The sequence below is a fragment of the Saccoglossus kowalevskii genome, chromosome 3, assembly GCF_978046115.1.
Source record: "Saccoglossus kowalevskii chromosome 3, keSacKowa6.1, whole genome shotgun sequence".
Taxonomy (NCBI): Eukaryota; Metazoa; Hemichordata; class Enteropneusta; family Harrimaniidae; genus Saccoglossus; species Saccoglossus kowalevskii.
The window spans coordinates 18,429,068-18,454,562 of NC_140643.1; the positions used below are offsets into that span (position 1 = coordinate 18,429,068).

The window sequence follows — 25,495 nt, forward strand, 5'->3', positions numbered from 1 at the left end:
CTGGCATACTGATATGATACATTTATACTGTAAAACCTCAATTTGAAATAATATACAGTATTTCGATATTCTCTTTAATACCAATGTAATGTGTTTGAATTACTGCATTATATGCATTGTAACTTTATTTCGCAAACAATTTTGTGAAAAAATAAAGTACTGATATGATACAATGTATACTGTAAAGCATCAATTTTCAATAGTATCAGTATTTTGATATTTATATGAACAATAAATAAACAATATGTTCTAGTATAAATTAGTGGCAATAAAACCTAGTGTACAAATAACGAGTTTACAGCAAAAAATTCCCTCAAAATCGTCGCTGGTGGCATGGTCTTGAGTCATCTATCCATGTTATGGATTAACGTCTTTCAACGCTTTAGTTTTTCGTGCCAAAATTTCACAGCAACTTTTTGCACTTTGTATGCATTTTTCCTTTTTAATTTAAAACAAAATGGTCAGCAAAAGCCGACAATGCAGTCCAAAGGAATATATGTATCGTACTTGACCGCGTTAGCGCCCAGGGGCCTCAACTCAGAAAATCATGATTTTTTAGGGGTGGGCGCTTACTCGAGCACCCCCCTCGAAAAAGAGTGCAAATGAAAATTTTGATTCATCAAGTGACAAATTACGTCTTTGAGGGAAAATCAAATTACTAAATTAGTTGCGTCGTCATTGATTTTCACAATGAAGAAACCGAAATGATCACAAAAAATACGCACATTTTATTACAATATTAATTACGTACAATTGAGTCTGTTGGAACTCAGTCAAAGTCAAAATTGTCATATTATTTCCACCATGATGCATTTGCAGATTTGACCTACAGCAGTGTCTTTTGACCTAATGGGTCAAGTTGGTTATTAACTAATCAGAATGCTGTGTTTTGACTGACGCAATTCTTTGGAAATTCCCGAAAACTTTCCGGTAACGCAATGCGGAAGTGAATTATCGATGTTGAAGTACGATCTGTTGGAATTGATTTCAGCGACTAAAAGACATGGTTTTTCCAAAAAACTAGTAACTAGCCATTTTTGAGGTAAACTAAATATGGCATGAAATATTTATCGCATTTTACTTTTATTAACAGGACACTGTCGAAGCGTAGTTTACACACGTACGGTTACCTTATTCTATGCATTCACAACATGTTCACAGCGATTGATATCCACGCTGTATCATATAAAAACGATTACCAAGATTCGTTACGCAAGACTAAGTTTTAAATTAGTTGCATTTTGAAAGGGTGGGCGCTTTGCCGAATGTGACCCCAAATATAAAAATTGCGCAAAAGTGGGGGATGGGCGCTTGCCCGGACATGGGCGTTAACGTGGTCGAGTACGGTATAATGCATCCTACATCCCCCTGCTTGTCACCCTCATTCCCAGCATTAATGATACCATCCTCAGAAACAAACACATCAGCATCTTGAAAAAGAAAAGCAAGCAGTTCTGTTGATGGACTTTGCAACTTCAATAGACAAATGGGACCATCTTTCTATGATAACATGAACTGACAATGATAAACACTGCATGGTCTAGTGGTGATACAAGCAAGAGATAACTCTAATACAGACATGGGCCTATCAAAGCCGCAAAATTCCAAGAACAGATGTCCTTCATACCACGCAATCTTTCCCACCACTATTACAGGATAGGTGGCCTTTGCCTCGCATTGAAGTCATGGGAACAGAGACTTTTGAACATTTTATGGCATAATTTAAGCATTGAAGAATTCTAGACAGATTGCATGTAGTTGGACAGTTCACAATGTTTGATTGAGTTTTTAGATTTTCCCATACATTTGATTTCAAGGCCGTTGTCAATGGTTCAACATTATGAATGCCGAAGTCAGCATTTGATATCTTTCACAGAATAAACTCACATGAAGATTTTTCCTGATTTTTTTTTTTTTAAAAAAGATCTGTGATCAATAGGAAATTATATTTATTTAGTCCAAAATTACCAAAGAGAAAAAAAATATATAAAAAAATTGTTTGACCGAAAGGGTTTGCGGAAAAGTAATATGGAAGAAATTTTTTCTCATGAGCATAAGTTAATACTGGATTGCTCTGACAAGTAATACTATTCCACACTATCCCATACTGCATAAACTTATTATTATACATAGTTTTCCTGCTTATAGTAATACACTGTGGCCTCGTTATAACAAACTCTTTTGGAAACGTACAATTAGTTTGTTATAGTGAAATGTTCACTATAATGAAGCACATAATACATTGGGTTTGTTGTGAGCGGGGGAACATGTTATGTGTTCATTATATCAGGAAATTCATTATAAAGGTGTTCATTATATTGAGGTTACAGTGTAATTTAAATAAAACTCAAAATTGGCAACAAAAGCTTGTTTTCACTGTTGAAATGTTCAGTGATAGGATTCTGGTTTAGTGATACACGCTGCAGTGTCCAATGTACCAATATGAAAGCGTTTAAATGTAATATCAATATTCTTGAATTAATTTAGACTGAGACAGTAAATTCTTTTGTTTTTGGTACTAGATTTATAATAACGTAGTTTATATATTCATGAACCAAAAATAAAAATTACAATATAGATCTATGGAATTAATTCTTGATCTTTTCATGCGGATTAAACTGATTCTCAAGGAATTTAAATCCCAAAGAATGAAATTACCAGCATGCTACTCTTGTTTGTTTTTGAAAAATATTAATTTTTAGGTACAAATTCAATTTTTAAGGGAATATTCATGGTTGACTAGTTTTGAGGTACAGTAGGTGGAGGACTGCCCTCAAGTTACCATCATTGCAGCTTTCAATTTCTAGAATTCACTGATTAAATAAAATCCTGGGTCAAATTTTGAACTGTTTACATACATCCTTGGGGTAGGCCCTGTAAATGCAACAAAGCTGTTGCTGTATACAGACATGAAAATACTGGAATTCTAATCATGAGCAACACAAACACCAATAAATATCCAAGAACAATGTCAAGGCCCAGTACAACACCAACCTAGCAGTAAATATTTAAAAGCAAAATACCACAAAGATATTGGCAAAACTGTTTGGAGTGAGTCCAATGGTTATCAGCTGTCTTGTAGCATATAGAAAATCTACATACAATACAAATCATCCATCACAAGGCCTGATCATTCATCCACAGCGTTAATGGGCTAGGAATAAGACTAAATTGGAGGACAATGAACCTACTATCAATTAATGGAGGACAAAACAATCCTTATTGCAAGTCACTTGAGGTGCCTGTGAAATATTTCGGTAATGGTGTCACTTTAATTTTATATTACCAGCCATATTTATTCACTTCAGTCAGTTATAAGCATCTCACATATACTGATGTTTGTTTTATGATGACATGTGATTCGTTCTCTGTCCTCTCAAGGGAAGGCAAAAACAATTAAATAAGAGTGAAAGAAATTCTTGTCAAATACTTTAAAAGCATTAATTTAAATGTATTTAATATCACATCCCTAGTTTAGGCTCAAAGTTCAACATAGACCGAGACCGGCCGGTACTCAATCCATACTCACGTTTGCGTTCCCGCACAACGGGTAGTGGTCGTGGTAGGCTTTGATGCTATGTGATTCTCATCAAACTTCAACGCCTGTGATAGTTCTCGGCGCTCTGTACTCCGTCTGATCCTATTGATTTTTGATGGCAAATCTTTTGGAGATTCGGACCTTGACGTCTCCGTACTTCTCAAGGCAGCTTCTCCTGGTGGTTCGAAGAAGAAAGTCTTATTAAAATGTGCCGAGATAAATGTCTTAAGATCTACACATAGTTGAGCATGTCTTTTTTTTTCTAGAGAGCCGAAGCAGATTGCTACACAGTTATGACATCCAATACAGTAATACACACTGCTATAGTGCAACAGGAAGAAGAACAGACAGTCAAATATTTAGGCACAGAATGCATTCGTGATATAAAGGAAGTAATAAATTTCTCTCTTTTTTTTTTTTTAAACTATACAGACATGACATGATTGGCCAACAGTGTACTTGTTTCATTAGCTTTTACCAATAGAAACCATATATATCAAAACTGGGTTCTCCTATCCTGATGCTGTATCCATGGAAATGTAGTTCAGGTAAACAAAACTTATACATGTACATGCATTTGCCAAGAAGTAGGTGTTAAGTGTCAATATATTATCAGAAAAAAAAACTGAAGGAATTTGAGAAAATATCTCAAGCATTACAGTTGATAGCCCTAATTTATAACATATTCTTTGAATGTCCACTCAAGCAGAAAGATTTTCCCGCCAAAAACTTGGGCACAACTTTTTTTTTTTATACCTTAACCCTGAGTGCCACAATATTTCCCCGGCCAAAATGTTGGTGTAATATTTTACCAATTTTCATGTATTTCCCCACAATTTTTGAATAATTTTGAAACAAATAGAGATTTGTTATAGTTATAAGTCCTGAATTGTGACAGAAGTTAACTTTTGAGCTCAATTGACAAAATAGTCTCATTTAAAGTCTACACTTCCCTTCAGAAGATTGGAACGAAAATAGCCAAAATGTTTGAGTAAAAACTGAAAATTGACTCAAATTTTGTCTGTTGGCTCCAAAATTAGGTTTCATTTCCAGAAAAGGTCAACTTCTAGTTGTCAAAATTGATGATGCAATATGGCAGACTATTTTATTTCAACCATGTGTTAGACTGTACGAGTACTGTGAACAAATTTTGACAAGAAAATGTTATGTGCCACTCTTGACCGACTAATTATATAAATTCCTCTTTATTTTGTATCTGGCTTTGCAATTTTTTTTCTAATTTTAGTATGAGCGATATATATTAATAAGAATGCATTGAGAAAGCCTATGAAGCGAAACTTCAAGTTATTACATCCTGTAGGTATCACATTGCAGGAAGACTAGTTAATAGAGACAATTATCATCTACAGAGGCAGGGAGACTATTTTTGTATTTGTACAAACATACCGTCAACATAGATAAATGTGAATATATTGAATCATTTTACATCCACTGGTGGCAAATAGCTGGGGAGTATAGTTTAAAGGAGATATTGTGCATATGTCGACATTGTAGACTAAACAAGAGTACTAAAGAGTCTTTATGGAATCTAGCCAATCTATTAGGCAATTGTGCTTACATAATTCGTCTTGACGTTTACTTCCCACGATTTCGTAACCGCAAGGAATCAGAAAATCACAGGAGCTACTCAGGCGGAGAAGGGAAATATTCATTGACAGCTGGAAATCAGGGATTTATATGCTGGAATGTAGCAGGTTAACAAGCAAATGGTTTACAGATAAACATTACCATGGCAACATACAGAAAGGAGAAGGGAATAGAAAGTAACTGACAACAACAAATTTCCATGTGCATTGCATCGGATTCATTGACATTTTGACACTCTGATGGAACAGTGGGAGCCAAACAACCAAGTATGTCAGGAACTTTCTGCAAGATGCAGGCATTCCCCCCACAGCATTCACGGCAACGTTGGCATAGCTCAGTATTGGATAGCAGGAATATTATCATATACTGTGGTCGCAAAGCTACAGCTAAGCACAGTGATCTAATCACGTATACATTTACAAATAGTTCAAGTCCGGATTTTATTATTTTTTTTTTCTGGCAGTTGCCACGGTTATATTCTCTTAATAATCAATTCTTTCTTTATTTGGTCATTAGTTTTTGATAACAAAATAATTTCTAGCTACAGATGATCCAGATCAGGAACAAATAAAAATTTCATCCATATTTTTGGTTCTGTTTCAGTACAAGCAAAAACATTTTTTTTTTTTTTTTTAGATGTGGATTCAAGCCTGAAACCCACTGCTGTGCTCCCCGATCAGCCTTCTAGGCTTTCGAAACAAGTGGATCAGTGGTATTTGAGAATAGTTTTCAAACATACAATTATCGAGTTATAATTGCCAAATGGGTCAAAGGGCGTGATTTTAGGATGATAACTTATGTCCGAACTATAGAGTTATTTAACAACCAAATAAGGCAAACAGCCGAATTGTAATTAAAATAAACGATAATGCGCAAGCTGTATTTGGGCAAGAGGGTAACAGCTACAAATAAAGACATCTCCGACTTGACAGAACAAAAAATATTTCAATTGGAAAAAAAAAATTCTTGATTTCCGCTGCTAAGGCAACTGTTCCCTGAGTTACAAGAATCATGCTCCGTGTTAAGTAAAAACTTGCAGTATTTATTTTGAAAGAAATATAGCCGACAGTAGTCGTATGTTGAAAATATTAGAAGAATTGGTATTTACTGTGTCTCGCTTCTGCAATTGTATTATTGCTTGTCTAGGAATAAATACACGCGCACTCCTGTTTGTATGCGTTGGCAGTGAGTCACATTATAGAGGCAAGTGTCATTTTTCTGATTAAATATACAGAACACAGACATAGGAGATTGATTACAATGTGGAGCCAGAAAGACAAATGCAGAGCATTTGTAATGCCGACAATGAAGACTTTCAAAACTTTTAAATGCCAAAGTCAACATTATTCACACTTTACCAGGGAAAAAAAAAAACTTGCATATTTTTTTTCATGTTTGATTAAGTCACGTAGGTACAAAATCAGCAAGGGGCCAAAAAAAAACAAAAACAAAAAAAAAACGCAAGAATGTGCAGAATGTAGGCCCAACATTTTGGCGGGAAAATTTATGCCATTGTAAGGGATTAGCAATTTGGGGAGGGGGAGGGGGTAACAATTCATACGCACACGTGTGAATCCATACGCTTTCAGTCTTCCATGAACTAAACTTGGGGAGTTTCATTTTCTTATATTTTACTAAAATTTATTTGTTAATTTGATACCAAATAAATGTAATTTCAGATTTGTGAAGAAAAATAGTAAACTATTATGCAGGTTTATTTTGTGAACGGTGGCAAAATAGGTTAATTAGGCAACAAGTTCTGAGTGTATCAAAAGTTGTTATTTCTGTCTTTGATTTTCATTAATTTAGCAAATGGAAATGCAGATAATTCTAGTTTTTTACCAAAATTTATCATAAATTCTGGAAAAATTTTACCAAGGGGATCAATACATGTGAAAAAACAGCATCTATCGGTACTTCAGAGTGAGATTTGGTTTCTATTAAGTACAGATTTACAGCGGAGAAAGAAAAGGCTGACCAGAACTACATCCAAAATGAGAGATTCAAGAAGCCAGAAGACGACAATTGTTGAAAGCTGAGTGTCTAGAGTTCAAGTCCCACGTGGTTGTCATTGCAACACTGTCTGCAAACCGGGTGGCCAATGTGACATAACATCCATGATGCCATCCACACACATGCAGACTCAGTAATTAAATTAAATAAACAAAAATAATGACTGAAATGTGGAAAATGTAGAATTGCTTACAGATGATTTAATTAGAAATTAATTAAAATTATCCAAAATTTGCCTGACAATGTGCAAGTGAACTGAGAAGAGATTAATAACAATCCAAGGTTGAAAATTGTTTGACAGACCAGTCACTATAAACAGATACATAAACTGAAGAGTGCATAGGAAAAAACACATTGTCTTTGACACACATCTCTAAATATACCCCCCTCCATCTTGCTCCTACTCCAGTGACCCTAAAATCACAGTCCAATCATAATTTTCCAGTTAATATCGACAGACATCTCTCATTCTGATTTTTGTTGAAATCCAATTTCTTACACTAAACAAGAATTGATACTGAAGACAGGCCCCCTATTAAAGTTATAAGCAAACAACTAAACTTGTAATTTGATTTGGTAATGGAGCAAAACTTGACATTATGACGAGAGAGACGTTTTATACTAACAAGATTTATCACACTACAAATTATGCAAATTATGCCTTCAAGTAAGGCTTCCATAGTCTAATGAGGAGCTAAACTTAATGAAAAAGTGCTACCAGAGAATTTGAAAGACTCGGTGACAAAGTACGCACTTGAAATCATAAGTAAATGTAATGCACTATTAGAAATCAATCAAAAGAATGTAGTACTCTGAATATACAGCAAAGATTAAAATCCACACAAGTGTCAAAGTTGTATATAAAATACTTCTATCATACACACACACACACCCCTTCACAACACAAACACTCTATTTCCCCCTGGGCCATACTGGTACATATAAATTCTTTTAAAAGTCACGGTTATCACAACTAATCGTTTTATGAACATCATATTTTGTAACAATGCAATGAAGTTATTAATAATTTTACAAACTATATACAATACAGATTGAAGGGCCGTCCATTAACAAATGTCTATTTCAAATAAGATGCCAACAGAAGTACAATTGCAGAGTGAGAGGAAATCCAACCTGGGTAATCTATCATGAGAATATATTGGACGTGGACAAAGCTATCAACAACCTAAACAGAAATTTTATTTTGTATGTTATTACACTTCGAGTAGAATTGCTTTCACATTACCAACGAATGTATGTTATTTAGAAAACAAACAAATTTAATCCTTCCTTAGCGATATGTATACATAAATACACTTAATTTTTCAGTTACAAATTTGTCTTTCAGGTGAAGAAATACAAGCCTCCAGAGAAAAGCAACAGATCTAGGTAATTACTGACAATCACAAAAGTTTGAGAAAACTGATCCCAAAACAGTGGATCCACCACTGTTATCTAAGTATGTGTACGGTACTTGGTTATGGTACTTGTCAAACATCAAAGTCAGCAGAGAGCCATGTTCTCGTTCACTATCATTTCACACGCAGTAGATATTGAAGTAGTGAAACCAATGGAATTAGACAAAAATAAACAAATATTACCTTCGAATACACGTATAACGTGGTAAGGCAAACAAGCTTCGAAACTAGCGTGTCCAGTGTAAGTTAAGGTCTCCATATTAAAACTAACACGCCACTCTGCACGGCCAGTATACACACACTTTAATCTATCCACTGCGTTGCACAGAAATGACGGAGATGCAAAATGGGTTGGTTGTTTTCACAAGTTAGCCTCGACTATGCCAACTATGCCAAGAATGTCATTCATGCTAGTACTCTGTGCTAGGGAGAAACTCTGAAGGTGCCTTTTCTAAGGCATACTGCCACCAAGCAGTCAGCATGGTAAAACTTGGCACAGCAACACATGCCTATGAGTGAAACTAAAACAGTTTAGCACAATCTCATGGATGATTCCATTTAAAGATAGGGGTGGGCTGATGAAGACCACCTCATAAACATTTTTGCTTAGACCAATTAATTTCAATTTTAATTGCAGCAACTTGTTCCATTTGAATGCAACATACATAGTTATTTAAATTACATATTATATAAATACAAGGTAAAATTATTTTCAATTTGTCTACCCTTGGCATTAATGGCATTTCCCCTTATTACAAGGATTGGAAATTTGTTTTAAGCCTGCTGCTTTTACTCATGTGGTAGCGATTAACTGGTTGCCTAATGCATTTCCCAAGAATCATAATTACACACTGCACACTGGCCATCGGGTCGAGGATGTTGACTTGGATCATATTTTTTTTTTCAATCTAAATACAGTATTAATGTAGTAAATTAACATTTTAGAAAAATAAATATTAATTATTATGTAAACAAAATTTAATTAAACTTTAACTCTCTATTGATTCAATTATTTTTACTAATTAAGTTGTCAGGGAGCTGCCTGACTTGACTCTGTTGAGTGAATACCTGAGGCAGTTTTAACCTACGGCCCACATATCCCTGATGTTTGCTGCACTATGCACTACAAGCTGTTAAACCGTAACGTAAAAATAAACACCCCCATTAACGCTGCAAGTCAACGCTGCAATTTCGAACTTAAAACACAAATTTTATTATGTGTTAGTTTCTTCTGCTCCAAAGACTGAATTTAGTATGACATTAATATTTCACTCACTAAACAATATTTCACTAAAATATGTGATTAAAAAGCAACTTAAATTGTAAAAAGCCGTGGAGCGCTATTTTACACAAAATCGGCTAGTAAGGCGTCATAGTACACAAATCTGTGCTGAGACGACATCTGTGATGGCACAATGTAAACACCCTCCACAACAGAATAATCAATCTCTGAGACATTAATTTGCATAATTTCCATACCACAGTGGCAAAAGAATATTTATCAAGTATCGTCTTACGAGTGTCCTAGTTTCCATCCATCAGAAATGTCATAACACATTCTCAAAATATGTATGCGCAACTTTTCGCTTCAAAGGGAGGAGGCAGTAGAATGTTTTTTTGAAAAGGGTAATATTTGACCTACGCAGGAAATCTCGAGAATGTATGTTCAGAACACAGCTGCTAATCTACATATCTCAGAGAATACAGTTCGAACGAGCCAACAAGTAAAAAAAAAAAAAAGTTACTTTGCCAGCAGATCTGATTTACAACTTCCAAAAACTTAACACATCGCTTGCCCTATACAACTCATTTCGGCTATCCATGGAGGTATTCAGCAGGTGACCCAATAAACTTTCAGTATTTTTCACTCCAATCTGTGCACATCTTAGAATGTCAGAATTTGGCTGCCATAAATGCACACAAATTCTACCTCGCTCATTATCGTTAATACATTGTCTGCTGCTGCAGTTACATCTCATTTATTTTAGGGTATCCATGGAGACTTATAGCTAGCGATGTGATGCGATAAGAACCAAGGGACTAACATTGAAACATTGCGTGCAAAATGGACAACAAAATATACGACATTTACGAAACATTATAGTCAACTTTCCGAAAAAATGTCATCGGTATTTGGAAATGATGTTATCCTCAAGAATATTCTAATTATTACTACAACTTGGAACAAAGCCAAGGCGTGAAAAAAAAATAGTGTCACCTTTTGATCTTGTAAGATTTCAAAATTTACATCATGTTGTTTTTTTCATTGGCAAAAATCCAACCTTTTATTAACCTTGAGTAACCTGTAATTTGCGTCGATTTTGAAATAACTATAAGTGCACAGACTATCACAACACAGTGAAGTACGATTTTAGCATAACTATAAGCCTACATTACAATGCAGGCAAAGATGTTTTTCTCTTTTCTTTTTTTTTGTTCAGAGGGGTGGTGCACGCCATCTGGGGCAATACGACATTCACCCAATTGACTCAATTAGTAACCGGATCAGAGTTAGGCAGTAAAGCCTTCAACTGTGAAGTTCAAGATCACGATAATTGATCACTTCCGCCACATTGATAAAGATGGGGGAAACTTCTGCTTGATTTCCGCCTTGGCATTCACACCTGCGGTGAGTCAGGAAGTGTCACAAATTCAACATCACCGAATGTTTAGATAATTTGTGTCCGTCCCTCACAGATCATATTTACCACCGAGTTCATATTGCCATGCATACTGAGCATCTCTAGGTTGCTGGATATTTAATATCTCATGCACATATTTACGAGTGATCTTCTAGCGATATGCGACGAATGCGTGGTATGTCAAAACTGGACAAATGAGATAGCAAATAGGACAATAAAAGACATTGCAATAACAGAAACTGTCACACAAGCAAACTATAATTATAATAATTAGAGCACATTTGTGAGTTTGTAACTTTTACAAAAATTAAAGCAACGTTCTTCTTGAAGAACCTTGTTGTAAGTTTCACTGTTTAGATGAAAAGTTCGACGCATAAATCCGTCATAACCCGTGATATAAATTGTTCACGCCAACGTTTTAGTCCCATGTGATGCATTTTTCTTCAATTTCTTTGTTTGAAAACAGTTGACTTTTGTCTTGACCCTTTTTCACAAGTAAACCCCTAAAAATTTGTTTTTCGTAAATATTTAAAACGATCTAATCGGAAATTACAGTATCTTGAATATTCATGATTTTATGATTTTCCTGACATTCGGCGCCGACAACATTTTGCGAAAACCAAAGCAATGAAATTTCCACTGCTACAAAGTTTTAAGATTTTCACTAAATGTTTGTTGTGATATTAAAGTGCATTACAATATATTCACTTGGTTGAGAAATTTAAGAAAGAAATTCTACAAAAAATATTGTCTCAGAATTTCTTTGAAAGAAGTACTGTAAAATGCGCCTTTTTAGCTAGCATGTTATTTTTAGCTAATTTACCTAATCTGTACTTTTGCTAATTTAAGATGTAGCTAATTTAACATAAAGTATATTCTCACAATGAGGTATTCGAAACTTTAGCTAAATTAAGATTCTGTTAATTAATGCCGAGAGTCAAATTCGCTAAAACTGCATGCAGCTATTTAAACGTGTTCTACAGTGATTTAAAAAAATGTTGAAGCTGCCTGTAGACACATGTTTATCATAATATTATATTCAATATTTTCATGAAACTGTATTCTAAATAACTATAAAAAAAAAAACCCGATCACTGGTAGCATAGTGGTTGTCGCATCAGACTCATGATCGGTAGACCCAAGTTCAAATCCAATCTTAGGCTGAACATCAAAGGGTCGACCCCTACCCTGGGTGAGTGTGCCACAGACTCAATGAGAAGGCCAATTCCGCTGGCCGAGATTCATTCACTTACGAATGCGACTTTGGGGGAACCTTGGTTAAGGTCCGCAGGTGCTTGTGTTCGACCGAGCCTGGTTGATGCCAGGATAGCGCATTAAAATTGCCATTTGATAGGGAGATGGCCACACAGCCCTGTCATGTAGTCCCAAACAGGAAATGACTTCTGTGGCAAAATGCACTATGTGTCAGCACTAGCACTTGCAATTTGCACTTAAAAAAAAAAAGTCAGGAGTGACAACAGTGACATTCAATATCCGGAACTGTCGCCAGGCACAAAAACATTTAAAAAAAAAAAAAAACATGCGCACAAGATGCAAAGTCATACGTAATATGCAATACAAGATTTATGTAATAATATTGCCAAATATGGAGAAAGAAAGTAGAACCCTATTAGTCAATAATACATTTCTGCCATTGCAAACATTCACAGCTATAGAGACACATACAGGTTAACGAATACAACACCAGTGGGGAATCACACGCATCGCATCGCATCGCTATCTCCAATGGTATTATAACAGCCAATGTTTTGAAATTTATCTGATTGTTAAACTCGTTTTTAAAGATACAAAGTTTTATGCGTTTGATGTAATGGGAAAACTCTCAAGCCCGGAATGGGTAAAAGAAATCAAGCAAAGTTTTTTTATGAATATGTGAAAATGTTTTCACATTCATACATGAAGTGAACACTTTGCAAATTATATATCTACAATTGTGTTCCCTATTCATGTAAAAAAAAAAATCTTAAAACAGTTTAAAAATAAAATAAAAGTTCTTCATACTTTCAAAAATATGATGCGGCCTATTTCATGAAATTTTTACAAATTAAAATAATTTTATTTTTAATTAGTCATTTATATTATTAAGATTTCACCATCAAACATGATAAAACAATCCTGAATGAGTATTGATAATATTTTGTCTTATTACTGGTATATCAGTTGGACATTGTTACACTTGTTTTAATGCCACTGATTCTTTTCATGAAGGCAGAAAAAAAGTACTGGGCTGCCCATTAAACCAATTTTCAGAGAAAGGGAAATGCTATGGCACCATTTCTTTTAGATCACAAATATACATGTTTAATACAGTAAGATAAATAAAACTTCTTGGACAAAATGGACATACGGTATTTGTTCCATCAGTAGCTTACGTAATTGACAGGTGTACATGTATATGATCAAAATATATAGTGTACAGCAGAATTAAAATTAAAATGATTATGTAAACCATATCAAAATGAGAAATCACGATAGTCTATTGAGGGGGGGGGGGGGTGTTGATCACTAAATTTAACATTGCTATGGAAAGTTCCACTCAACATTAGATAGATCCATAATCACTTTGCATCCCCTTACAAACTTCTATTCCTATCTCTGGCAAGGCACTTACTCATCTTTCATCCTTCATCCGATCTATAGTGCCTCAAAGCAGTTTCAAGGATCGTGGAGTTATTTATAATCAAGGAAGTTGGGCAGAAGATATTGGGTGCACACTCCGCCTAATTAACTTCATCCCAGTCTCAGATAATTGATGAACTCTGCAAACTGGGAGACGCTGCTACCACACTCCCCGAGTTAAGACAGTTTAAGAACAGCGATGATATGATCTCACCAGCAAAAAGAGTGTAATTTAATATGCGTGATTCATTGAAATCCTAGGGAGAATTAAATGCGTGCTCTGCATAAAACAAACCACAAATTTTCTTTAAATTACATTTATGGTGGATTCTTTTCCTGAGCAACCATTATGGGTTTTTACATGATCAATAAATGTCTATTAAATTGGGGAAGGAGGTAACAATCAGTGAAGTTTTTATCTACAGACTTTATCTTAGTCAGCCCTTGAGTTACGGTAGTATTGATCTCAAACTCTCTGATTAGCCATCACTACATAACACCTATCCGGTAACCGTATAAGCCAATCACGGATGACCTTATATTTAGATCTTGCAAATAAATTGTCAAACTGAGAAAATTTTTCAAAATTTTTTTGCAGTTTTCGGAGAAATTAATATTTGCTAGTTTTATTCACAATTACGAATACAAAACGATAAATAACAATTAAGAAATATTATCAATTATCAACTTATAGAAAAATAAGCAATAACCTAAAGGAGTGGGAAGCATATCAGTCTTGCACATCACATGACCACTTTAAAGATTATTATGATAAATTACAAGAGAACAACATTATCAACTTAATTGTATTTGCAGGTTGATTCATTTTGTTTGTAGCATACATGTAAGCATTTCTTAAATTTGGAGTAAATACAACTATTCAATGAAAACCAGCGATCAGGAAAGTTAATCTGCACGACATATTGTAATAGTAGACATCCACGCACATAATACATGTGTACATATATGGACGATCGGAGATTGTTAAACATCGCTACAACATTCTTTGAGTAAATAAGAGCATTCCTAAACAAAGATACATTGAATGAACTAAAGAAACGAATACCAGCCATAATACAGCCGGATCAAAAACAATTTGACCGATTTCTTACTTATTTCCATGCAGTCAGGGAGGCAAAAAAATTTCTGCATGAGAATTCTGCGTATTCATACCCATTGTGTTATTTTGCAGCTTGGCATCACGACTTTAAGAAATTTAATCCACGGAATACCAACCGATGTTCCGTAGTCTTTAGTTACATCAGTGCCCGAGTTATTCAATCGTTTACACGTGTTAGCAACATGTTTTCAATTCTCACTCAATCCCCACCGAAATCTTATTAACAGATTTGAAATTTGATGAATTAGAACATACAAGACTGTAGTAAAATAAACACAGAAAACCTCAACTTCTGTACACACACAAAACCCCCAAACCATTTTGCATCAACCAGAAAACAAAGTGGTACGACTATGTGGCTCAGTAATTTTAATTAAATCATCAAATCTTAGGAAGATTGTACATTCCTGCATTGAAGTAAAATATACAGTTATACTCTATTTGCAAAGATAATAATTACCAGAAGTGGTCCAGATGTCACCAAAGATTTATTCGCATTATGTATCACGATGGATCATAGCTCAGCATACATTTGGTGCGAACACATGTGAACATTTTTTTCTCTTTAGGAAACCGAACACTATAAGAGGTACACAAATATGAAGGCTTGGAAGATGCCTTTCAAAATAAATAAAGTGTAATTCACACCAAAAATAAATAATATAATAATAGAGTTACTTTAATAAATTCGTAGCAGTATCAAATATCTGTTTCATTTTTTGACTTCACTTGCTGTGCATGTTTAATTCACCGCCGGAAATCCACACAAAGAAAACAACCGATAAATACTGATGCATAATAGACAGTCAGAAATAAAATCTAAACAGGCAGACTTGAAAGGAAGATGACATAACTGATGTCACGCTCAAGTTCCTAAATTGAACTAAAAAGTGTAATAATTGATTGAAAAGAATTGCATATTTCTAAAAAAGGAACAAGAACACAAATTCCAGCCATTCCACTAGTTATTCCCATAACAACAACAGACAGGCACACAGAGAAAATTTGGCATCAGAATTCCAGGTTTTCACCTCAAAACCAGGAAAGAGCACTTTGTTTTTGTTAAAATTTTAATCATTTCCTTTGTGGGGTAGGGTGGTGTGGAGTTAACTACCAATCTCTTCCAGAAGTTAAAGAAAATTAGAGGGTAATACCCCCGCCTCACCAATCAGGATGAGCCTAGGAAATCAACAGGAAACTGCATCTTGGCTTCATTCCAACTTTCAGTCACAGTTAATTTTAAACTGCCATGACTGGTCACCGGTTACAACATTCTTAACCATTTGGGCTTATACTTGGGGTGTCTAAAAATATATCAGAGCACAGAGATCGCAACAACAATTTATGAGCGAAAATACTTTGTAGCAACACATAAATAACTGCACTGATGAGTGTCAAAGATTAATGTGCATGAGGAGAGATGATGAAGATGATGAGAACGATGAGGAAGAGGAGAACAATGAGGAATAGGAGAACGGTGAGGAAGAGGAGAACGATGAGGAAGAGGAGAACTATGAGGAAGAGGAGAAAGAATAGGCTTGAATTTAATTGTTAAAACGTTAAAAAAGCAATGAAGTGAGAATTAGTGGAAGGATAAAAAAACCATTGAAGAAACACAAACATCAGAAAGAAAAGTTTTGTTGTTCAATTCATCATTAAAGACAGATGAAAAATGATTTCAAAGACTGTCTATACAGTGAAGCAAAAACATTTGTTTATTTTAAAAATTGTAATTGACACAAATGGACAACTGTAAAGTATGTTTAGATAGTATCTTTTGTGGTTAAACCAAAGAGTAATTGCTACAAGTACAAAGTCAGGGTCATTAAACAGTATTGATGGACACATTCTTGATATCTATACAACAGAAATTGCCTGATGTCAAAGACTCATCAGCCAAAACTCATCTAAAATTAGTTGTTTATCCAGTGAAGTGACCCGACATAAGGACTGAATCCGATATCTTGTGTTTAATAAAAAAAATATGATCCTCGAATTGGTGCCCCTTGGTGCAAGTAAAAACAATTTCTGGCAGAACATACAACACTTCATTTCATACAAACACTGATAAGCATGAACATACAGCAAACAATTTGAGTCGGTGTAGCGGTAGTTATTCTTGTATCACTAAATTTGACGGAATACTATTTTTTTTCATAATCCATGAGAATCGAAACAATTGAAAAATTAAGATATTATAAGAAACAAATTTAAAAAACAGTTGCTATGGCAATTTACCTTCCATTATATCAGTGTCCGATACCTGTCCTTCCACAAAAGCGCTTTGCTCGTCGAGTTTCACCATATTACATGTGTATCCGAGTGAATACTGTGCGATGCAACGTAAAGAAAATTGCATATGTGGCCGGGTTGAAATGCACCGAATGGATTTAAATACCAACCATGTTGCTAAAACGGGCAGAAGTGGGAGGAGCCACAGATAGAATTCATCCCTGAGAGCAAGCAACTGAGCTGGTCGAATCCATGGTGACAAGACGTGCCCTTTGACCTCTCCTAGTCTCTGAATGGTGATGTGCTTATTTCAGGTGGAATGCTGTGTATTCAAATTCCAAAGTCGGCAAATAGTCTAGTTTTTAAATGCAAGTATTAAACTCTCTCTAAAAATATGCAGCACAAGTTTAGTTAAGCAAAAGACAAATTGCAATGCTAACACTGCATTACATTGTGTTAGAGTAAAAAGACAAGGCAAAACTGCTGTGTGTTTTGGTGTACATTTCCTGAGCTATAAGCATACTTGTTTTAGGAAAATGAATTCCACTATGTTAGGAGTATATATTAGGAGCTTCTAGAGCAAACTTCGGAATCTATACCATTATGGGACGATGGACAGTCTCTCTCGATACAGACACGCAAGCGTCTATATGCCCACCAGCACTGCAGCTCTAACATGCCACCATTCCCAAGAAAGCCATTAAAGAACATTAACTTGTCAATTTTTTCAAGATTACAATCTCTTTAAGCATTCAGGTCAGCTGGAATCAAGTCTTTTTGTTACTCAGTATTGGAGAATACTATCAAACTATTAAACTTTATTTCTGCAGCATTTATGAAGCTGAATATGTCCCACAAATTGAACCAAATTGGCAGAATAGTTTAAGAGATAGTGGACAAATAAGTTCAATGTCAAAAGGGCCATGGTCCAATGGCTTCAAATATTAATAGTGAAAGCAAATTTCCATTAATGAAAGGATGGTGAAAAGAATGAAAACCAAATCAAAAAATATTCAAATGAGATTACAATTCTTGTAAATTAAAACTAAAATTAAAAATTATTTTTTGGCAATTTCCACTAAAAACAAGCCGGTAGGCTGGTTGGCGATCCACTCCGCTCAAAAACAAGCACCATGTTTTTGGCTGTTTCCATGGTGTGACATAAACGCGAAGCTAACGTCGGTTTATAACTAATACGAAGTTCGCAAACACCATTCAGTTTTTGGAAGTCACTTAGTTTATTACAAGGACCACAATCACTCTCCTAGTCGAGTGACTGTGCTAGGACGTATTCTGCTGTTACATTTATTATTTCCAACCGTTTTGCGATAGCATTTTCTAGAATGAAGCGTTTCCTGTAAATGCTGGAAAGCGAAATAATAAAATAACGAGATGGTAAACAAGCTGGTCAAAAACAAGCAACATGTTTTTTGGCTGTTTCCATGGTGACATAAACGTGAAGCTGACGTCTGTTTATAACTAATACGAAGTTCGCAAACACCATTCAGTCTTTAGAAGTCACTTAGTTTAGTACTAGGACCACAGTTACTCTCTCCTAGTAGAGTGACTGTGCGATAGCATTTTTTAGAATGAAGCGTTTCCCGGAAATGCTGGAAAGCGAAATAATGAAATAACGAAATGGTAAATATTTACCTAAATTGCAGTGTGTTGACCTTCATAACAATATACTTCATAATGCAAAACACTAGTCACAGTGAGTAATTTAAATATACGACTCCTAATCGAAAAATATGACCACAGTCCAGAATTTCAGACGGATATTAAGCAACCTAAGAGCATATCAGAAGCATTTACTCTAAAATATAAAAAAAGAACTGCAGTCAAAAGTCAAGAATGCCAGCAAATAAAGGACTCTGTCCCACAATCCTTTGTGCGCGTTATTACGGACACGCGCAAAAAACTGTACCACGCTTGTCAAATCTGGGTCAAATATACAGTACGCTACTATCTTGCCACAGATTGTTTAGTAGTGGAGTGTTCGGTGACCATTGAATTAGCCCGTGATTCATATTTTATGTGTATTAATTTATTCATCAATTTTCGTGACTGACAGTACTGCCCAAATTTTAGTCAAAAAACGCAACTGGTGAAACAGAAGAGCATCGCCAGGCGATGGACGCAGGGCTCTTTGGCAACGACTGCATAGAGGTCAAAATACGCGTTCTATTTTTACGCGTTAAATTTGGCTCTTCCCTTTCGCCCCCTCCGGAATGTTCTACTTTTGCAGCCTAATCGCAGGTTTTTCGAAAAACGTCTAAAAAACACAAGAATTAGTAGAAATGTTCCTATTTTGGGCGGATTATTGATAGAGAATAAGGTCTTAATTACAAAAATGCTGAAAAACCGTGAGTTGTTGCCTTAGTTATTTTTTTATTGGCGAAAAACTGCGAACTCGGCAAATTTGGTTGCACAACTTCCCTTTATCATATACACCCAGCGACACCGATGCCAGCTGACTGTGTACAAAACTGGTAGGAGGTAATACATTTGGGGCGAAAGTATTCAAAAATCAGTTTTTGGATGTTGCAATGGCAGTGGTGGGCCAGGATTTTTTTCCAATTAATGACGGCACGACCTACCTGTGAAGTATGAACAAAACCAGCCGAGCCGTTGCTGGTGAAAAGTTACCCCAACTTTGGGGTCAAATTTCTCGGTAATGAAAACAGATATCAAAAATTCAAATGGTAACTTTGTGCCCACACTCAAGCTGAGTAGAATGAGCTATGTTTGAAGTATTTTATCCCAAATTTGTAGGAGGAGATACATTTGGCGCGAAGCTATCCAAAAATCAGTTTTTTGGCTGTTGCTATGGCAACGGTGGGCCAAAAAAATTTTCCAGATTTTTCCTTATAACTAGGGTTAAGGTGTGACCTACCTGCCAAGTTTGAACGAAATCGGCCAAGCCAAAAAAATCACAGAAGAAATAATACGTGAACACTGGAACACTGGAAATGTACACACACAGACAGACACACACACACACACACAAAACGACAAAAGTGATTATAAGGGCAATCCTAGCGGAGCGGATCGCCAATATTACAATTTATAGATTAACCCCCCCACCCCCCAAATAAAAACAAGCTGAAAACTGATTAATACTTTACTTTTATACGTCACTGGATTTCAATTTTCTCATGTAAACAATAGACTTGGACCACTCATTAATTATGTATGCAAAGCCACAGGGGGCGATGTTCAGATTTCATAATACATGGCAATAGTTGGGAAACAGTGTGGCACACATACAGAAGGATCATATTTTAGAATTCACAAACGTGTCACTTTCGTTGATTGCTTCACTTTGCAACTCATAACTGAAGCCCACGGCAATTCTGTATTATATTTAGAGTCAGAAAATATAGATTAATTGTTTATAAATGAAATTTATTTGTTTTTGATTAAGTACGATGAAGCATACATCTCGGATTCCACTTCCACTATGTTACAAGCCCTTATGGGCAGATCTGCCTATTTTAAAGTTTAGTGCCTGTAATTTCACACAGTGTGATTAAATGCAGTGTAAAACTAGTCATAGTTTTTATCATAGTCCCCATTTGTACTTAACTGACAAAAGCATGCCTGAGAAATGCTTAAGACACATCAAAATAAAATCAACATGGCCACCAGTCAGCCATTTTGAATCCAATAATATGTTTTATGGTGAAAAATGTTTATTTAATAGTTAAATTTCATCAAAACCGCAATTAATTATGTTTTGTCCTAAGAAATCAGTGCAAGTGTCTGAAAAATAGGATTTGAAATAAACAAAAATGATGAACAGTCATTTTTAATAAAACTGCAAAAAAATACATCAGTAACCCAACATGATAGATAGATTTCAGTGCCAAGTTCGAATGTTTGATGACAAGAACTGGTGCCAATTGCTGTTACAGGTCACCAAAACAAAAAACAAATCACTGTTCACATGAATAACATCATGACTTGTCATTGCACAAGCTTTTAACAAATCAGTCCAGACATGTTTAATAGTTTAAATAAATTTGAAATTCTTGAAAAGTCTAATTTTTGGCAATTTGGAAATTACTTTGGTAAAAAAATAATTTGTGACAGAATTTATTTTACAACACAATATTTGCCCGAGAAAAACTACGGTATTTGACGAGTTAAAAACATATAGCCATCACGACAGACACACACACATATATATATACATGTATAATGGAATACAGAACTAGCCTACACTCTACAAAAACAATCATTAAAGTTCCAAAGTTTACATAGATTTAATGCAGTATAACACAAGAACACAAAGAATCTTTTGTCCAGAGGGTTAATAAATTCTGACCTGCATGCCAAATAAATCAAAATGCCTTGGGCTATAGATACTTTAGTTAATCTCAACAGTGTGTTCTCGGTACATTTCTTCACAGGTTGCAATGATCACACAGATATCCACCACTCTGGGATGAAACAAGGAGAATCATGGGATAGATACAGGAAGAGCAACCCACATTGGTCGTCTTTTAACAGTATTCATTTCTTCAGAGAGTTGCCGAGAGTTACCAGGGCCAATATTAGTCAGCGATGTTAAAATAACAAAAACGAACCCCTGATGGGTTTTCTAGCTGGTAATGTTATCCATTTAATGTCAATCACCACTTTTTTTTCTCCTCCAAAATCATGGTATAATATTATTCACAATGTACGTGGTTTTTGATAATATCTTGTTAAATTTTGGGACATAATTTCCCATTGCCTACACATCTTGATTAACATTAACGAGGAAATATCAATAAAATTTAATTTTAAATTTAATTTTAAATACTTGAAGGGTACAGATCTCGCACATAAAGGTAGGGAGGGGGTAGTACAGGGAAAGTAAGCACTCGGGGGGAAAACTACACACTAGCGGATACTGTCAATGGAACAAGTCTTCTGGCAAGATTAATTCCATTCCTGCTGGTAATATGGTAAACATCTTGCGTACTTTCTGTCAAATAAAGCAGCAAGTCAATAAATATACACAACTAGTCAAATTGCCCACAGTATTCAAAGCAACTTGTAACATTTATTGCTACTGACACAGGTGCCCGTATCAATAACAGTTAGAAAATCAGAAATGCAAAATTAGAAACGTGTATTGGAGATACTGATCTTTACCAACCACTATTGAATAGATACTAAACAGACTGTTTTGAATAAACATAGATCATATTGCCCTCTACTTAAATAACATCAACAATAATGGGGAATTGCTTTAATACATACATAAGAAAAAAACTACAAACAATTTATTGAATAAATTAATAAAATCTTGCATATGGCTGGAAATATTTCATCTGGTATAAAATCCAAATATAAACCAAGCTAAAGCAATAAGTGAACTTATAACGTGCATGCTTACACATCTTAAACTGGTATTCCTGATAAAATTGGAAGTTAATTGAAAGATGATACGGTATAGACTATACCAGTAATGAACTTGTCTACAAGTCCAAGTGGTTTTAAAATAAGCAATGTAATCAGAGATGGGTGCTAAGCTAGAGCCAACTATGCAGAGAGTTTGATTATTGGTAATTTGATGAAAAGTTGCATCCTATGACAATACTAGTATTCTTGCTGATGGATCTTGTAAACATGAAAACCTCAAAGCTTTCTATGGCATCTATGGCATGTAATTCAATGCAAGGGTGAATTGACTTGCCTCAGCTGGCAGACTAGACTAGACTGTCCTGCCCAGCCCTGTCCTGTCCTGTCCTGTTCTGTCCTGTCTTTGAGGTGAATGATTCGTGATGATAAAGAGTATTTGGGAGGGCGGATTTCTAAGAATTTAGATCTCAACACAACTTTGCTTGATTTGACACTGACAATCCATGTGCAATCAGAAATTCTTTAGCCATTTTGCTAATGAACTGGTTTCATCCTTATCAACTATGGTTGCTAAGCGACATTGGTACAAATGATGCTGCTCCTGCCTAATATCATCAGAACATAAACCCAGGACCATCCCTCCTGATAAGGGGGATACTGGAACAGCGCCCCCACAGCTCACAAATGTGGCTCACAAATGTTACTGAATTCAGACAAAAAATTGCAAGAGACTATGGCTTTTCAAACAATTCCAGGTTGCCTAAAGAAAAATGTCAAGATAAAAGAAATCTGTGTTTATAAAAATATAGGGGTGATGGAGACAGCCTTTTTTTAATTACCAATCTAGAGAAATGGTGAAGTGCTCTATAATTGTCTGTTTACCTAACACCAATATCTGATAATTTGCAGAAGTCGCACACAGCTGAAAATGATATGACCTTTTCACACCCAAAAAATACTGTTTTTTTTACTTAATATTTAACAGACTTCAACTTGAAAACGAAAACATGACAAACACATGCAAGATTTTATAGTTCACTCTGAGGACATGACTGGCAAAGGAAATTGAGATAACGGGACAAAATTTTTAATCGAAATCAAAATAAATTAAAACTGCAAAGTAGCTTTTTCTGAGTCCAAGTTTGAAGGTCGAGAGTAGAATGTCTTAATATGTACCCAATGATGTGCATTTTATTTTTTACGGAAGATGTTTTGGAAGTGAAGTATGGGGCAGTACCACAACCGGAAGTGAATTGTGGGTCAGTAGCACTACCGGAAGTGAATTTTGGGCCAGTAGCACTACCGGAAGTGAATTGTGGGCCAGTAGCACTACCGGAAGTGAATTGTGGGCCAGTAGCACTACCGGAAGTGAATTTTGGGCCAGTAGCACTACCGGAAGTGAATTGTGGGCCAGTAGCACTACCGGAAGTGAATTTTGGGCCAGTAGCACTACCGGAAGTGAATTGTGGGCCAGTAGCACTACCGGAAGCACAGTGTGGAACAGTACCACTACTGGAAGTGAATTGTGGGCCAGTAGCACTACCGGAAGCACAGTGTGGAACAGTACCACTACTGGAAGTGAATTTTGGGCCAGTACCACTACCGGAAGCACAGTGTGGAACAGTACCACTACTGGAAGTGAATTGTGGGCCAGTAGCACTACCGGAAGTGAATTGTGGGCCAGTAGCACTACCGGAAGCACAGTGTGGAACAGTACCACTACCGGAAGTGATCCCATTTATATAAATTGTTACATTTATCAATTGCATTTCCTTGAACTATTGTGAGACAATCATGAAAAAAAAAAACTGGGACAATTGAATATATTGACCACAGAGAAATGTCTCATGTTTGATGAGAACACTGGTACAGACAAACAAATGGGTTGAAGTCACAGTAAATACAGTTAATAGACAACACAAAACTGTGTGATTAAAATGAAACCATAACTTTAGACAAACGAAGCAACTAGGATAAGTGACTATTTTGATGGGAATTTTAAAAGCTTTTTCAGCTTTACAGACAAATCAAGTTAAATGAATGGTTATTACATTAGAAGGCAATAAAACAAATGAAGCCATTAAATAGATACAATCAAGATTATAGCGCAGATATTTGAAAAGCCTCTTCAAACTTAGACTGATTGCGGTAATTCTACTTTGGGGTGAAAAGTTGATTCCGGTGAGTGAACCACTCTCTTGAAATGGTTTTCTGCTTGATTTAGAGGATGGAAAATTCATACGTCTCACACAAAGTGAAAACAACAAACGTTGCAAGAATTTCAATATCCAAGGTATTGAAAGTCATGATTTATAAAAAATCTAAATCTGAACAAATATTTTTTTTTTCAGAACATTTGAACTGTGAACATTTCTCCAAGAGTATAAATTGACTCCAAGACTATCGCAACATTTAATTCTGTCCCATCAGGCAGCAAGAATTTTTTTTTTGAAGCAAAAAAAGATTAATGACTGGAAATTTATTTACCGCATAGTTTGGTTGATCTCTTTTAGTCGGTGTGTAAGATAATCCCGGCCTGTGTTATGTACGTAATTTCAACTATGATACACTTTGTAACACTGTACGTCTTTTCACTGTGGGTAGTCACTTATACCGCCAAAATAAAGAGATTCTTTTCCCGTCCATCTTCTTCAAGACACGAAAATAGTTCTCCACTGTTTTTAGTTTTCATTCGCAGTTTGCATTTATTTTATAATGAAGCCACAGTTTAAAATTATTGATTTAAAGAAATATAGCTGTGCAGATGAGCACTGAGCACAGCTTGGAAATTTTAAACTTCGAAGGAATGCTTGTTATAATTATATAAATAGTTGAAGCAATGAAAACTGACTTAAGGATTTGTTGTCGCTACTGAGAAAATATATGCAACTGGAAGCCTAAGGCATCACCTTTAGATAACAATGGCTTC

The 25,495-nt window shown here is 35.4% G+C and overlaps 1 protein-coding gene across 3 annotated transcripts in view; it reads right to left on the minus strand.

Moving 5' to 3' along the window:
* Window positions 1-25,495, minus strand: part of LOC102807579 (transcription cofactor vestigial-like protein 4) — a 64,296-nt gene that overhangs the window by 12,150 nt on the left and 26,651 nt on the right. The window contains exons 1-2 of one of the 3 annotated variants that reach the window (XM_085496843.1): window positions 17,218-17,396; window positions 3,530-3,713 (exon numbers count right to left, since the gene is read on the minus strand). In XM_085496843.1, the coding sequence (XP_085352969.1) occupies window positions 3,530-3,713; window positions 17,218-17,338 (305 nt within the window). In that variant the 5' untranslated portion in view covers window positions 17,339-17,396. Of the gene's footprint in view, window positions 1-3,529; window positions 3,714-8,760; window positions 8,950-17,217; window positions 17,397-25,495 lie in introns of those variants that run through there. The other 2 variants (XM_085496844.1, XM_006820890.3) reach the window with 2 other exon arrangements.